The sequence below is a fragment of the Chinchilla lanigera genome, unplaced genomic scaffold, assembly GCF_000276665.1.
Source record: "Chinchilla lanigera isolate Chin_1 unplaced genomic scaffold, ChiLan1.0 scaffold00011, whole genome shotgun sequence".
NCBI lineage: Eukaryota > Metazoa > Chordata > Mammalia > Rodentia > Chinchillidae > Chinchilla > Chinchilla lanigera.
The window spans coordinates 24397419-24413805 of record NW_004955412.1 but is presented as its reverse complement, the minus strand read 5'-3'; the positions used below and the strand labels follow the sequence as shown (position 1 = coordinate 24413805).

Below are 16387 nucleotides of genomic sequence, written 5' to 3'. Positions count from 1 at the left end.
TAAACTGATACATCCTCAAGCCAGCATGGCCATGACTCCATTGGATTTGTGCTGATTAGACCACACAAGGACCTCTGGTCTTTTTGAGAATTATGCTGATAAACTAAAAATCTTCCTGAGAAAGTGACCAGGGTGGCTTAACATTGGAGGCGGAAAGTAACTCAGGAAGCTTAGCCCCAGATTTTTAGAAAAGTCCTTGTGATAGCAAGGAAGAAGGAGAGGTTTTTTTAAGGAGGAAACAATATTAGGAGCACTTAATGGAATTTGGGGAAGGGTGTACACTGAACTTAAAAGAACTTCCTTAAACATTAAAAGGGATGAACTTGCAGAGTAGTAAGCTCTCACAAAGAAAAAGGTCAAGCACGTTGATCAGGAACGTCCTCGGGGATGTGAGAATTGGAAAGGAGGTCAAGTCGACTTTAACTTTCCATGCAAGTAGAACATAGTATGCTGCAAGAGTTGATCCCCAGACAACACAGTTTATGGCCTGGTGGCTCCTTGCCCAGGAAGCCCTCACTGGTGACATTCTGTTGCTCTGTGTGATGTGTCTGGAGGGAGAGTTTCCTGTGCCTCTAGGCTCAGCTGTTACGCCGTGCTCCCGTTTGGATATCGGTGTTAAGCTTCCCCTTTTAGCAAGAGAGCAGGAGCGGGGATAAGAAGAGGGCGGCAGGTCTAGGCTTTTGTGCCAGTCTTTATTAATCTCTCGTTTCAGTTCCAGGCATTCCTAATCTCTGATGTCAACTTGAGTTTATAACCGAGTTCATCGGTTTAGGTTTCCCTTCCCGAAACTGGGAGGGGACACAAGCAGCTGCTGGGACTGGGGAGTGGCTAGTAGTTGGAAAGCCAACCACAACCTAATTGCTTTAATTTAAAAAGAAGAAAAGTTAGTGCAACAAGAGGGCTACACAGAACCTGGAAAGGGAAGGCGTCCTCTTTGACCTCCACCCCCAGGCTTCTGTAGCTCGGACATCTGGACCGCCTCTCGGGGGATGTGGTGAGCGCGCGCGAACAGGTGTGTCTCACCCTTCCGCACTTGGACCGCCTCGCTCGCTGTGTTCTCAGTGCTGGGACCAATTAGTCAAGGCCAGACAAAAGCTGGACAGGCGGTATTAGAGGGGATGGGCTGGGGCTGGGGTAAGAAGCCGGGAGCCATGTACATTGCAGATGACATCATTGCCTGAAAGAGATTTGGCCCTCCCCTTCCCGGAGCTGGAGGCAAGCACGTCTGTGCGGGGGCTGGAGTGGGGTCACCGCCTGCAGGGTGTGAGCCGCAGGGCGGTGGTGCGGGTTGCTCGGGAGACAGTGAGTGGGCGCGAGGGGGAGTCCGCCAGAGGGAGCCGGCGCGCCGGGAAGCTCCGGGGATCGAGGTGATTGCGCTGCGCCGGGCTCCGCCCCGCTCGGCGGCGCGCTCGGCCCTGGGAGGGGCACGCTGGTTAGGGGTGGGGAGTGAGCGCCCAAGGGGGAGGGTCCGCGGTGGCCTTGGGGCGGAGAGCCGCCTGCGCACACGGCCCGGGGGCTGAGAGGGGCAGCAGATAGCGGGCGCCGCCCCAGGTTCGGCGCCCCGCATCATCCGGTGGCGAGTCCCGGGGAAGGGGCGCCTCCTCGGCTGGCACCCTCCCCTCCGAGATCTCCAGCCCAACGGGATTTGGGTCTCCTTCCCGGCCCCTCCGAGCCTCCTGGGGAGCCGAGAGTGTGAACCCTACCGACGTGCACCGGATTCTGTAGCCCAGACGGGCAGCCCGAGTGGCTTCGCGCGCAGGGACACGCCCAGCGGGAGCCACCGGGCGGGCGCAAGAAGCTGGAGCTCCGGGTCTCGGGGATCCTAGTGGGACTGCAGCTGTTCCTAGGGGAGGCAGAGGTGAATCAACATGGACCCCTTTGGCGGCGCAGTCTCCTAGGCCAGCGTGCAAACCCGCCGAGCGAGCTCTCCGGGCGCCAGCTGGAATTTGAAGTTCTGGGGTGGGCGGGGAAGCTACTGTCCGTGGTGCTGAGCCAGATCCCAGCCGCGGGCTCCGGGGAGAGAGGACGGAGCTGGGGATCCGCTCCCTCGAGCTAGGGAGGTCTGCGCGGTGGCTTCAGCTGCAACCCCCGCCCGGCTCAGAGCGCGCGTAGAGCTTCCCCAGGCAAGGCGCCTGGCCCTTTTTCCTGTCAGAAAGTCGCCCTCTTGGGGCAGTTCGTCCCAAAGGGTTTCCTCGAAAGAATCCGAGGGCGCAGTCCCTGACTGAGGGAATCTCTCTATTTAGCCCCGGAAGCCACCCGCCCAAAAAGATGCCGGCCTTCCACAGTCTGTGTCCCCTGGTTTCTCTCGTGCTCATCTACTGGGGTAAGTACCAGCACCCCGCCATGCGAGCTGCAGATGACAGTAATCAGGCTAATCATAATAACATTCATTGATGTCGTTGACAAAAAAAAAAAAAAAAAAAAAAGGGAGCTCTGGTTTTTTCCTCTGCATGTCTCCCAGGCATAGAGATTTATATGTATTTCATGAGAGCTGGGATTCTGACATTGGAAAGGTGCCTCCCCGACCTTCTCTGGTGGTTTTTCCACCCTTCTTGGTATCCTGACCATTATTTTCCCTTTGTCCCTTTGCCGAAAGGGAATATAGTCACGTTCATGATAAAAAAATAAATAAATAAATCTATCTCCCTTGCAGTTGCATATCAAATAAATCTATCTCCCTTGCAGTTGCATATCATTTGTCAGTGAGGAGCCAGTTCTCCTAGAAAGCTCACTGGGTCTTCAAGTGCAATTTTCTTTATTAAAAAAGAAACCCCAAATCTGTGTGCATGAATTTTGAGAGTGAAAATATTTGTTGATCCATTTGCTTAATTTTAATAAAGAGTGGAAGGAAGTAGGCTTTAGCTATTTGCTGATATGTGTTAAATGAATAGGCAACTGGAAAATGCATCTTTTTTTACATGGACACGTGGAGCCAAGCTATTTTGGTGTTTGGGAGTGTGGGTTTTTTGCCCTCAGAGATGACTAGACTCTTGTTTGCCAGCAGTGACAGGCTGAGATGACCTTCCCCCTCCAGGTAAGGGTCTCCTACATCTGCAACAGTGAGGCTAAGTAGAGCAGTGCCAGGGATGAGCACGGAGTGGAATGCCCAAATGTGTGCACAGGGAATTAAGAGTCCACATGATAATACCTGAATGTGTGTCAGTGTAAGTCTTAGTGTCTGAGTGTGTGTACTAGCATGTATCTGAGCAGTTAGTATGGACAACTGAATGGACTGGTGAGAGTGTAGGCGTGTGTGTGTATGTGTGTGTGTATGTAGTGCAGTTCCTGGCACCTCTGCTCTGCTGTCTCTGACTAGAGCCTCAGATTGAATGTAGGTGCTCTCCAGCTGACAGATTGCTTTATATGATCTTGGCTACCTTCTTTCATGGTAAAATCATGAAAAAGATACTTGGATTGTGCCGACCTCCCTTACTGAAAGTAGGTACATGGGATTCTGCTCCTGTGGTTGGCGTGAAACTCAGTCTGCCTGTGCAGAGGCAGACATGCTGATGAGAATTACCTCTTTGCCTTAGTCTCACTTTGTCAGGCTTCAGAGATGAACTGTAACTCCAGCACTATCTGGACTTTGCATGTGACCAGAGGCAGAGCCAAGCTTCCTGTGAACAAAATGCCTGCTGAGACAGACTGTGAAGGATGAGGAGGGAGGGTAATGGTAGCCTCAAGGGCAGGTTCGCCACCATCCATCCCCCGTAGTCTACACCAGACTTGGAGATGAAGCAGACCTAATAGGTTGCCAATGAGCTCATCTGCCTGGAAGATTAAAGCTTAGATTTGCTCCAGGGAAATGTTAGGGTTATAAAGCTTAGGTGAAGTTAGTCTGATTAGTCTTAGGTTAGAGATAGTGTAAGTAAAGCTGAAGTTGTAGAGAATGGTTGGGGTAAGATCTATAGAAGCTGTCTTTCCAAACTTTAAGTCTTTAGGGTCCCTGCCTGAATTCTACTGGAGAGAGAGAAGCATACTATTGTCAAAGAACTTTTGGGTAGCACTTACAAAGCCTAGCCTGGAGCCTCAGCTCTGCTTCCACCTCACTATGTAACAACCTTGCAGTATCTGGTTCCTTATATGTAGGGTTTGAAAGTTGGCACAGATCTCTAATGTCCTTTTTAGCTTCCCAACCGAATGATAGGGCAATATTTACAGAATAGTACTAGAACTGACAACGTGCCCATCCCCCACCCTACCACCCAAAAACTTTGAAAGAACTGTAATTCTTCTTGCTTACCTGCACATTGAGTCACCAAACTGAAAAGCTTCAAAAGGGTAAGATAAGAGGTTCAGGATGCCTAGTTGTTAAGTGTAGGAGAAAGAGCCTCACTTACAAATGCAATTTTCATTTTGTTTGCATGTAATTCTAATATTGGAAAGCACTTAGCTCAGACTTATACCCCCTTTCCAAGCTGAGTTTTCACATGATGTTCAGTAAGAAGGGAAAGAATCTTCTTCATTTACTCTCTGCATGTATTGAAAACCACTTCCCTTCTTTCCTTTATTAAGGCATATAATAATAATAATAATTTAAAAGCCTACATTTGCCTGATGCTTCCCCATTCACAAAGCAATTTTCAATCCATTAGTTCTTTAAGCCCCCATCTCAACCCTAGGGGGTAACTGGGGGAAGGAATGTTGTTTCCAGTTTAGAAGTGAGAAAATGAACTCAGGGGAAGGGGCTTTCTAGAGAACTCTTGTCTTCTGATTTCAGCCTTCTGAGGCTTCTCCTGGCATATTTTATGGACGCATGTTCTGCCATGAGCACCTGCTGTCTTGCCGTTTCCCCCCTAAGCTCCCTCTCCTCCTCCCTGACACCATCCCCTTTCTGAGCACTTCACCCATTCTTTAGCTCCTGGTGCCTTCTCTGCTTTTCCTCTCCAGGCCTGTTCTCCCACAGTCCCGTCACTAAGGACTCTCTCCTCTCTTCCCCTGGTAGCACTTCCTGCATCTCATTCCTTCAAGGCCCTGCTGAGTAACTAGCTAATCTGATAGAACAAGTCATTTCAGGATGTTACCATCTAAAAATATCTTCATTTATAATCCCCTTTTGGAAATACTTGCATGCTAATGAAAACCTTTACAATATCAATGCAAAGGAAGCATTTTAGAACAATCTTAGCAGGGGCAATTTGATAATGGCCAAAGAAGAGAAAGATTTGGAGGTAGCAGAGGAAGTGGTTCTCCATAGTTAAGTATAACCGTTATTAATACATCATATCCTTTTTTAAAAATAAATGTCTTCATTATTACTATGGAAATTGAGGAGGAGTCTAAAGGTCAAATGCTTGAGCCAACCAGGAGTTGATCATTTGTAGTCAGCATGTGGGTCAAGCTCCTGCCATATGTACAGTCTTCTCTTGGTTACCCGGAGGACTTCATAGAAAGAAAGGCAGTGGGGTGCTGGAGACTCAGGGGTGCAGAAACAGATTTCACCTCTTGACGGAAGGAGCAGGAAGTCATATTGAAAAGGACAAGCAAATGGGGTGGGAGAATTTCAAGGCCATTTTGCAATGTACTATGCAGGACCATGGGAGCGGTGCCTTGAAACTGGACTTTGCCCCGAAGAAAGGAAGGGGGTGGTCTTGTTCTGTGATGATATTTTGGATTATTATCACCTAGAAGAGAGAGACTATTCTACAGCCATCATCCTGATTGCTTCGATTCTGCCTTCCTTCTCTCCTTCCCTCCTTCCTTCCTCCCTCCCTCCACCCTTTTTTCTTCCTTCCTCCCCTCCTTCCTTCTTTCCTTCTTCCTTCCTTCCTTCCTTGCACCCACTGTCATCATGCAAGTGATTCCAGCCCTAGTAGCTCTAGTATTACCTTCACCGAAGCAAAACCATCTCCCATTCTGACCGTTGTCCCAGTCCATGCACTCCCTCAGTACTGGGGATTGAATCCAGGGCCTTGTGCTTGTCAGTCAAGGGCTTTACCACTGAGCTACATGCCTGGGCCTTTTTTATTTTATCAGTACTGAGGATTGAACCTTCTTTTTATGTTGTGTTAATTTTGTTTTTTGTTTTTTGTTTTTTTTTTTTTTTTCACTTTTTGATGCTGGAGTTCGAACCCAGGGCTTTCTTGCTGAGCTACATCTCCAGCCTTTTTTATTTTTATTTCTTATTGAGGCAATCTCATTAAATCTCTAATTTGAGCAGACTGGAACTTGCAGTTCCCTGCCTCAGCCTCCCAGAGTGCTGGAATCATAGGCATGTGCACCGTGCCTGGCTTCTCTTTACCTTTGGAATTGGGTAAGATCAAATTTCTCAGCTACTTTCCAGCCTTCAGATATTTGAAGACAGATTTCTGTGTCCAAGCTCAGCACTCCACAACCTTCCACTTCATCCTTACACACCATCTGCAGGCCCCTTGCCATCTTGCCTTCGTGCCATCTTCGGGCAGGCACTTATTGAACAACTTCCTTTTGTGACATTCCACTGGTTACAACAGTCCAGATTTGTTCTGAACACTGCAGAACTCCTCCTCCTCCTCCTCCCTTCTGTACACTGTACATCTGTTAATGCAGCCCACATTTGCACCTATTTTGTTGGCAACTGTGTCCTGATTTTGATTTATTCTGAATTTGCAATCTGATATATTTGCCTTCTTTAAGTGGACTTGGAGATTCTAGAGGGCAGGAACTATAAGCCCAAACCTCCTTACCACAGGCCAGGGGACCCACACTCTGACCTCTCCATGTGTTTCACTTTGTCTCTCCTTAATCTGAATTAAGTCTCCTTCACCCTGGGGGCCAGCTCGCCGTGTTCCTCACTGCTGCCTCTACCAAGCTTCAGAACCACAAGTATCCCATGAAACCCAGATGTGACTACATCATTCCGTGGCTCCAGAGCACTTGTCACCACATGCTGTGAAGGACATGAGGCTTACCTGGCGTGGGTCCTGTCTGCCTTTGTAGGCTCACGTCTCAGCAGCCTTCTATTCCTTTCTCCTAGGCCCGACCAGGAGTAACTAACCATGTCCCTTTGGGAATGGAGGTATCATTAATACAGCACCCTCTGAGGTTTAGTTTAATCATAGTTAGATGAATGCTTACTGCTAGGTTATAAGTGCGCTGGGGTCATGGTTAGTGTTCTCCATTTTCGAATCTCCAGTCTAGCACTGTACCTGTCACAGAGTGGATTTCAGTGAATGTTTGTTGGATGACAGCGATGGTGAGATGCATGCTCTGTGTCCCATCTAGACTAAGGCTAGAAGAGCAGGGCTCAAGTCTATCTTGTGCTGCAACCTCACTGTTTCCAGGCGAAGCTTTCAGGCAATGCATGGTCGTCCACATCTCCTCCATCTTGCTGTGTACCTGTTCTTAGCAAGAACGCTTGGGAAGTGCAGATGAGGGTGTGGACACATGGACATGTCTACTTCCAGATTGTCTCATGGTTCTTCCTTCTCTGTTTTCTCTCCCTCTTTCTCTCTGGTTGGCCCTCTTCCCATTGCCTGCCGTCCCTGCCCTGACCTTTACCCTTCTCCAGTCAGCGTCTGCTTCCCTGTGTGTGTGGAAGTGCCCTCAGAGACAGAGGCCGTCCAGGGCACCCCCATGAAGCTTCGCTGCATCTCCTGTATGAAGAGGGAAGAGGTGGAGGCCACCACCGTGGTGGAGTGGTTCTACAGGCCCGAGGGCGGTAAAGACTTCCTTGTATGTCATGCTACTGCCTCTGGCCTTTCTTTATCCTGTGCTGCTGGGTGCCTGGCTTCTGACAGTCTAGGGGATGTCAGGCCAGTACCCATTGGCTCTTTCTCTTGCAGGTGCTGACAGCTCCTTAGTAGATAACTAAGAGCTCTAGGTTAGCCCAACTTCTGTGCAGGGGAAGGTACCTGGCCAGCTACAGGCAGCCCTGGTTACAAGTAGGGGGAGGAAGACAAAGAGGCTGTACATAGAGCCCACTGAGGACTAGGCACCCTACTGGGAATTTTGCTTTTATTTCATGTTCCACACCTGTCCTACGAGGTGGATTAAATTAGTGGAGAAATTGAGAGGACATGAAGCATTGTTGTATGAAATAGCATAAGTGAGCTTTTTCAGCTTGCAATCCCAACAAAATAAGAATGACAGAGATGACCAAGATTGGTGTTCAACTCATACACCTACCACAGCCGCATCTGTGGGTGAACTAGTCAGTTGGCTATGCAGTGGAGACTTGCTGTGCCTTGTCTCCCAAGTGGCCATGCCACCTTCCTTCCTGTTAGGAATCCCCGGACCTCTCCAGGGTCTGAAAGCTAGAGATTCTCTCCTGGTAGGGTAAGGAGCCTCCCAGACATGGCACCTGGGCCGTAGTCAATGTCAGTTCTGGTTGGTCTGTACCAGTGCTGATATGCTTGCTACATATGTAGAATACCACTTTGGAGATGGCCATTAGTGACGCTGACTCTGGAGTCAGGGTGCCTGGGGTTGCTCCACTATTTGGCTCTGTGTACTTGATCACATCATTCCATGTCTTGATGCTTCAATTTGCTCATTTTAAAATGAGGGTGTGAACTATAGGGTTGTTACCAGGACGCATGAGCCCTTATTTTTATTGCATTTAAAATAGTTCCTGAATATAATAAACACTGTGGTGTTTACTAGAAAAAAGACAGAGACAGAGACAGAGAGACTGAGGTTCAAAGAGGTTAGCTTAGTAATAGTTTCTGTTTGAACCAGGGGTTCTGACAGCAGATCCAATGCCCTTTTTACAGCTCCACTTTGCCTTCGTGCTTGCATGTTCTCCTCCACAGACTTTTCATGGAGACAACAAGTAAAATTGAATATCACTTGCTCCTCTTTCTAGATCTCTAAAGCTGAACTCATTTCTAACTCAAAGTTACATGTGGCATTTTAATTTAAGTTGGTTCCAATCAGATGTCAAGATAAGGACCAGCAGAGACTTCCCAGAACCTGGCTGAGGTTCAATAGTGACACATCAATGAAGCTAAACTGAGGCTTCCGCCCAGCCTGCAGGAAGCTCATGTCTTGGGCAGATGGGCAGGGGCTGTGGGCTTCAGACTGGTCCTATACCAGCTGCCTGCACTGGTTCTGGGTCTGTCCAAACTGAGGAGAAGGTGCAACTGAGGGAATGAACTTTGCATTTAACTTCTAGGAATTTGAAAGTGAATTGAAGAAACCCCATGTGACTGGTAGAATGAACAGCACACCTGTAGAGAGAAAACCAAATGTGTCATGTCAGAAGGTGGAAGGGTCTGAGAAAAGAAATTTAAGAGACCGGATTTCAGTTCTAATTCAACCCAAAGCAAAAGCCCTGCCATGCGCCTCTCGGTGGGCAGCTTCCTGATCCCAGTTCGGCATCCCGGACTGCCTTCCCATGGCTCAGGCCAGGCAGCCCCATAGACCCTTGAGGGGCATCAGCTCAGAGTCAGGATGTATGGACGTGGCTGTCAGGTGTTTTCATTGCTAAGGAAACTGCCTCTCTTGGTCTCTACTCCTTGTCCTCTCACTGGCAGCTTTGTCTCCTATGCACCCCTTCTGTCTCCTTATCACTCTTTCCCTCATTTTCTGCTCTAGGTCTCCTGTGTGCTTTCCTTTGTTCCTACTCTTTGCACTGTCTTTATCCCCAGTTTCTTCCTGTCTCCCCATTTCTGCTTCTTCCCTTCCTGGGTCCTCATGTCTTGATGCCTGTCGGCCTCTGTCCAGTTTTCCACCTTGGCTGTCTTTCCTGACCTCCCCTGCTCCTCTTCTTCCCACCACCACATTCTGGGTCCCCTGGCTTCCCATCCATCTCTTCCTTTCTCTCCTCTCCCGGTTCTACCTGCTCCTGCTCCTCTACCTGCAGATCTTCGAGTATCGCAATGGCCACCAGGAGGTGGAGAGCCCCTTCCAGGGACGCCTGCAGTGGAACGGGAGCAAGGACCTGCAGGACGTGTCCATCACTGTGCTCAACGTCACTCTGAACGACTCCGGCCTCTACACCTGCAACGTGTCCCGGGAGTTTGAGTTTGAGGCGCATCGGCCCTTTGTGAAGACCACGAGGCTGATCCCTCTCCGAGTCACTGAGGAGGGTGAGGCTTAGGCACGGGCTCTCTAGGGTGTCTTGCTTTCCAGCAGTGTGGGTGGGAAGGATGTGTGAGACCCTTGGAGAATGCAGAAACCATGCATTTGAATCTGCCTTCCTCAAGCAGCCAGTTTCCTGAAAACTGCTTGACTACCTTGCTGTTTGGGGCCTTTCTTTAAAGAAAAGTTTAGAGATAACAGCAGAATGACCTCTTCCTGGTCCCACGAAACCTACACTTAGTGACTCACTGATGCCTTTTCCCTGGGCTGTGTTGAACCCCTCGCTCACTCGGCTCAGAGAAATCCTATGTGATTATTTAGAAATCATCTCTCCTTCTGTCTGTAAGCAACCCATACCTCCGAACCAGTGGTTCTGAAGATTCGGCAAGCCCCGAAATAGCTGCCAAGCTTTCTGGAACACAATTTCCTGATTCCATAGAATTTACATTGTCTCGTAAATCACCAGGGGGTGCTGATACTGTGAGGAAGCCTCCTTTGAGAACTCTGAACCAAATTTAATAAGCTTCTGGTCTTTTATCTTTCTTCACAGTAATCATACATGCAACCCCTGCCCCAGCTGTGGCATCTCTACCTAAATCTATTCTCAGGTGGGAGAAGCAGACAAACTTTTAGCCTCATTATCTTTCAAGTCTGCACGCTCCTTCAGCTCATTCTGTGTTTATGCGTGGACGTCCACTCAACAGCTTAACTCAGTGTTCCTCTCGCGGTCTGAGTCCAGATTCTTGAAGGGGAACTTGCAAGGCTCTGGCGCTCACACACTGTTTTGTGCTGCTGCCAGTGGACTCAGAGCCCTGCTGCTCCTGGCCCCATGCAAACAATGCTTCATGTGCGAGAGTGTGACTTGTGCATCTCCCTTTGGGTTTTCTCACCCGGGCCGAATAACGATGCCATTTGGCTCAGCCTTTCTTAGATGGTCTGTTTCCAGGGTGGTCTTGACATTTTCATTGGCCTGAGACTCAAGATGGTAAGCAGCCCAGTGGTACGGAGCACGAAAGAAGAGGTCAAGTTAACGATAAGGCTTTTCCTAGAATAAGGATCTAGGAATCCTAACCGCTGGACTACATGTCCATTTTGTATCATGATAAAATAATGAAGTATAGATTGTTACATATTGAAGGCGAATGACAAAGATGTAACTAAAGCAGACAGTAGGTCAGTTCTGAAGGTGCAGAACACTTAGGTCACTTAAATCCAGACCTGATGAATCACTTCCGCTCTCTGACACTGTTTCCTCTTGTGTGAAAAGCAGGAGTTGGGTGGAAAGCTTTCTAAGGGGTGCATTTGCTCAACGTTCCATTTTCCTCTGTTTACACCCTTTCCTCCCCAAGGAAGGGAGCCTGGCGCCCTCTCCTGTTAACCATTGGGAACTGTTGGTTAGTGCCTGCCAGACCCTAGGAAGGTGGTTGTTTCCACTCCTGCTCTCTCAGGCTTTGGCCCCCAGAGGCAGACACCCCAGGGGGAGGGGGCACAGCTGGTGGAAAAGTATGGCAGAGCTGAGCTAGTCCACCGGCTGAGCCCTAGAGCAGGAGTCAGGGAAGAAGGGAAGAAAAAGCAAGGGTGTGATTAGAGTCACAGAGCCTTGCCAGTGGTGGAGCTGGAAAGAAATGTAGATACTTAGTCCAGGGGAGATTTCTCCAGGCGTAGGCATCTCCATACCACTCTTGCGGTGTGAGTTAGTATGGCTGGGGTCAGGCCTGGTATGGGTAAGTGGAAATGAACCCTTCAGTTACTTGGAGGATCCAGTTCTGGTGCCTCTCGTTTTGCAGCTGACTAACAGCTCTGCAGCAGTGACAGGTTTGCTTAGGGGCATGGAGCAGGAACAGTTTGTTAGGTTAACCCTATTCCCTCCACGTGTTTCCTTCTACCACCACATCCCCACCCCCTGCCACTTTTTCTCTTCCTTTTTGTGCCTCTGTGACCACTTCACAGATCTTGCTGCCTTCGTGTTAGTTGGAGCTACACATAACTTCTCCATGACACACCACTCGTTCCTGTGCTTCCGATTCTCTTTGTTCAAGATGGAGTTCTCCTGGCTTAGGTTCTCATCTCCTATCTCTAAGGAACCTAGGACCTCTTCGCCAGAGGTGAATCCTGAGGGAAGCTTCCTGTGTTACTTCTTCTGGGCTATTGCAGCTAAGCAAAGATAGCATGCTGTAAGCCAAACTTATCATACATAATGTATTGGGTAGTACAAGCCCATGAGAAGATATTTAGGGGCTGTGGCACTGGGATATATTTCATGTTGCGTCTGTGACCTCCACCTCTATTTAGGCCACCTGAGTGATCCTAGAGGTCTTAAACTGCTCCTCTGAGCTGAAAGTCATGGCCAAAGATAATTGCTGTACTTTTTTTTTTTTTTTTTGAGACAGGGTCTCATTATGCAGTTCAGGCTGGCCTTGAACTCACTTTGTAGCCTAGGCTGGTCTCCAACTTCCAAGGATCGTCCTGCCTCAACCTCCTGAGTACTAGGATTACAGGCGTCCGCCACCACAGCCAGCCTCATTGCTGTACTTTTAACAAATAAACGCTTGAGGATGACCTAGGCCCTGTGGATAACTGCAGACCGTGAATTTAATTTGCTGGTGGGAGCTGGCAAGGGGAGGAGTGGCCACAATTTCCCTCCCTCTAGGAAAAATTATAATATCAGGTCATTTGCTATATATTATATTTTAATAATTGTCATTTTTCTTGACCATGAAACAAAGAAGATCGATATTTATTTACATTCACTCATTCAACAAATACTGAATAATTCAAATAATCCAAGATAAGACAGTGGGTTCATAATTCAGAACTAAGTATGAGCTCAATAAGCAGTCAGTAGAAAAAAAGAAATATGCCACAATTCAACCTGAGACTTACTTAGAGTGGGTAGAGGAAAACAGGCATGGGAAAGATGTCATAACTCTGCCTGAGAAGCTGAGGAAGGTTTCATAATGAAGAGGACCTCAGCGGAGTTTAGGAGAACCCTTGGGAGGCTGAAAAGGAGAAGTTTCCAGAATAGAGGTAGGAGCAGGTAGGAGATACAGTGTAGGAAGAGGGAAGGGAAAGAAGAAACATTCACAGATTCTAATATATTGCAGTATGTATGAGTTCCAGCCAACCACGTGAGGCTGGGGCGAGGAGGACTGTGAGTCCTTGCACGCCGGGGCAGTAGAGTTTGGGCTTTGTTGTCGGGCAGCGTGGAGCACTGAAGGATTTTCAGCAGAGAAGGGACAGGATTCCCATCTGTGTTTCAGCAGTAGAATTCTGAGGATAACCTGATGAATATGAGGTGTAACTGAAAAATTTGGTGAATGCTTTTGAAAAATCTGCTGTGAAAGACACATTGCCGTTAATCCCCCCTTAAAATACTCCCCCTTGCTTCAGACCTACTTATCTCAGCATTTTTGCCACTTTCTGAATCAGTTGCCGAAGTCTTTTTTGTGACTTTAGTTGTATTGTCATGGCTGCATCAATGTCCTGAGCTGATTCAAAATGTTTGCCTTTGGTTTTGGGGGAAGAGTTAGAAGTCGCACATTGCCAGATCTGGCGAGTAAGATGGGGAGGATACAAGGTAATGTTTTTATGAGCTTGCTGTTCCATGGGCTATGACTCTGCAGTAGCAATCACCATGTTTTTTTATCATACCTTGTGCAACACTCCAGAAAGAGTGTCGTACTCATTCCTGCTTAGGCTTGGGATGACCTGGAAGGCCTCATTTTTTTATCCAGACATGTAGAGAAAATGCTTCTGTCATTAGGTGGGCTGACTGGGTGTCCATGTATGGAATATCCAGGGCTCTCGCCCTGGGAACACCACCTCTAACTCAGAGTTCATAGATGGTTAGAACAAGGTGTGTTCCTTACCTCTCTGTAGATATTTACATCTCATTAAGATAATCTTTTTAAAATTATTATTATTATTATTTGCTGATGCTGGGGATTGAGCCCTGGGCATCATGCATGCCAGGACAGTGCTCTACCACTGAGCTGTACCACTACCCCACACAAGGTATTCTTTTTCTTTTTTTTTGGTACTGGGAATCGAACTCAGGACCTTGTGCTTGCCAAGCAGACACTGTGCTGCTGAGCTATCTTCCCGACCCCTCACACAAGATATTCTTAAAATGCACTATGTAATGTGATATTCACAACAACCCTGACTGGTATGAGTTACAATAGACCTGAGACTCAAATAAGGGCAATGATTGTTTATATACCAGTAAGTAGCATAACTGAGATCTATCTGTCTCTATCACTCTGATTCCATAATTCTATTTCTTCTTCTATCCAGCACTCTCCTCTGCTCTATCTTTAACAGCCCATGAGAGTTGGTGAGAAAGCTGACAGTGAGGAGAGACAGAGCATACAGTACATAGTTTCTTTGACATCTTATTGAGTTCCATTAGACTCGGTGCTTATTTAAGCTATACTTAAAAATGGCCTTCATACATATTTATGACCCCAGTAACAGCTTTGGTTTGTGGGAAATACATCCTGAACCTCATTCTCCTTCTTACAGCTGGAGAAGATTTCACCTCTGTGGTTTCAGAAATCATGATGTACATACTTCTAGTCTTCCTCACCCTGTGGCTGCTCATTGAGATGATATATTGCTACAGAAAGGTCTCGAAAGCTGAAGAGGCAGCCCAAGAAAATGCGTAAGTCCAAAAATAATAATTATAGCTACCAGCTGGGTGTGGTGGCACCCGCTTGTAATCCTAGCATTTGGGACTGCCTGAATGACATAGCAAGACCCTGCCTTTAAAAATGTATATATATATATATATATAGCTACCACCTTCTAAATGCTATCACAGGTGAGATGTTAAGAAATCAATGTACACCCTTTTAACAACTGAGGCAGGCACCATTATTACCTATTTTATGGGTGAAATACTGAGTCAGAAAGTGTTTGTCTAAGGCCACTGTAGGAGGCAAATTGAGGTTTGAAGTGAGGTCTGCTAACTCCTGGCCTACACACTTAACTACTAAGGCAAAGACCATCAGCTGCGACAACACCATAAAGTTAGCATTACTGTAACCATTTTATAAATGTTAAAGTAGGCTCATAGAAGTTTTATGGTTTGCTGAGGCTAGACACATGGTGAGTGGAGAAACTGGGACTTAAACCCAGGCCTCCCTAATCCTAATGCCCATTCTCTGTCTCACACTCAGTTGTTTGTTCTACACCGTGGAGTTTATCAGTCCACCTGGGCACTGCCCTTCATTCACTGAAGAACACTAAGAATATGTTTTCCTGCCCCTAGAACAAGGCAACAATTGAATACCCTGAGTAGGGACTCTAATATCTGGGTGTTCTTTTATGATTTTCACCAAGACTGTACATACTAAACAGTGAGCACATGTGAGAAATGAGCAAAGGGCCTGGGAGACCATGTTGGCCTGTTGTTTCAGGAGAAGAAAGAGAAAAGAAAACAAAGAAAAGAACCCCACACGTTTCTAGCAAAATTGTTGAGGCAATAGCCTAAAAGGCCACCTGGAAATGTCTGATATAATAGAGCAAGCTTCATTTTACATGACATCTATGATCTCAGGGAATTAAAAACAGTAATTAACCATGTATAAGGGTAGATAGAACTGTCATGCAGAGGAAGGTTGTATTTCCTGGTGACTTGGTTGTATTTTAGCGCTTGAACCAAAAGTGTTCATGTGTGGAAAGGAAGTGCTCATGTGTGGAAAGGAAGCGCTCATGCGTGGATAGGAAGTGCTCATGCGTGGATAGGAAGTGCTCATGTCTGGAGAGGAAGTGCTCATGTGTGGAAAGGAAGTGCTCGTGCGTAGAAAGGAAGTGCTTGTGCTTGGACAGAAAGTATGCAGACTTGTACAGGAAGTGCCTATCACTGGGCCCCCACAAGAAACAGGGTTCAAACTGAAGCCCTCAGCAGAGCCCGAGTCTCCAGAGAGCTGTCACTCACACAAAGGGTAGACCAGAAACAACCAGCCCGCCAGCACAAGGAAAAGCCAAAGAAATTTATCCATGTTGGCCTGACTCCAAGTAGAAAAATAAAATATTCTTGAGAATTACTAACCTCAGGCCTCCTCTTACAGTGTTTGGGATTTACATTAACAATACTTAGATGGTCAAGGAAACTCTCAGCTAAGAAATTCAGTTAAAAATTAGGCCCTAGATGATGATAACCAGAGTATCTGACAAAAATAAGTGAGAAACCATTCTGAAGGAACACACTCTCAGCCAAAACCTGACAGTATTCCTCAGATTAATTACTGCTGGATCTACTTTCACAATCCAGTCTAAAACTAAAAGTCGCTAGGAGTGGTGGCATACGCCTGAAATGCCAGCACTCAGGAGGCAGAGGCAGGAGGATTGTTGTGAGTTTGAGGACAGCCTGGGCTACAAA

General features: G+C 47.3%; 1 protein-coding gene across 3 annotated transcripts in view; it reads left to right on the top strand.

The window, feature by feature from the left end:
• Positions 1-893: 893 nt before the first annotated feature.
• The window catches only part of Scn3b (sodium channel, voltage gated, type III beta subunit), a 21149-nt gene continuing 5655 nt past the window's right edge, over positions 894-16387 (top strand). The window contains exons 1-5 of one of the 3 annotated variants that reach the window (XM_005378395.2): positions 894-1012; positions 2244-2323; positions 7490-7653; positions 9785-10010; positions 14527-14665. In XM_005378395.2, the coding sequence (XP_005378452.1) occupies positions 2269-2323; positions 7490-7653; positions 9785-10010; positions 14527-14665 (584 nt within the window). In that variant the 5' untranslated portion in view covers positions 894-1012; positions 2244-2268. Of the gene's footprint in view, positions 1013-1276; positions 1368-1765; positions 1859-2243; positions 2324-7489; positions 7654-9784; positions 10011-14526; positions 14666-16387 lie in introns of those variants that run through there. The other 2 variants (XM_005378394.2, XM_005378393.2) reach the window with 2 other exon arrangements.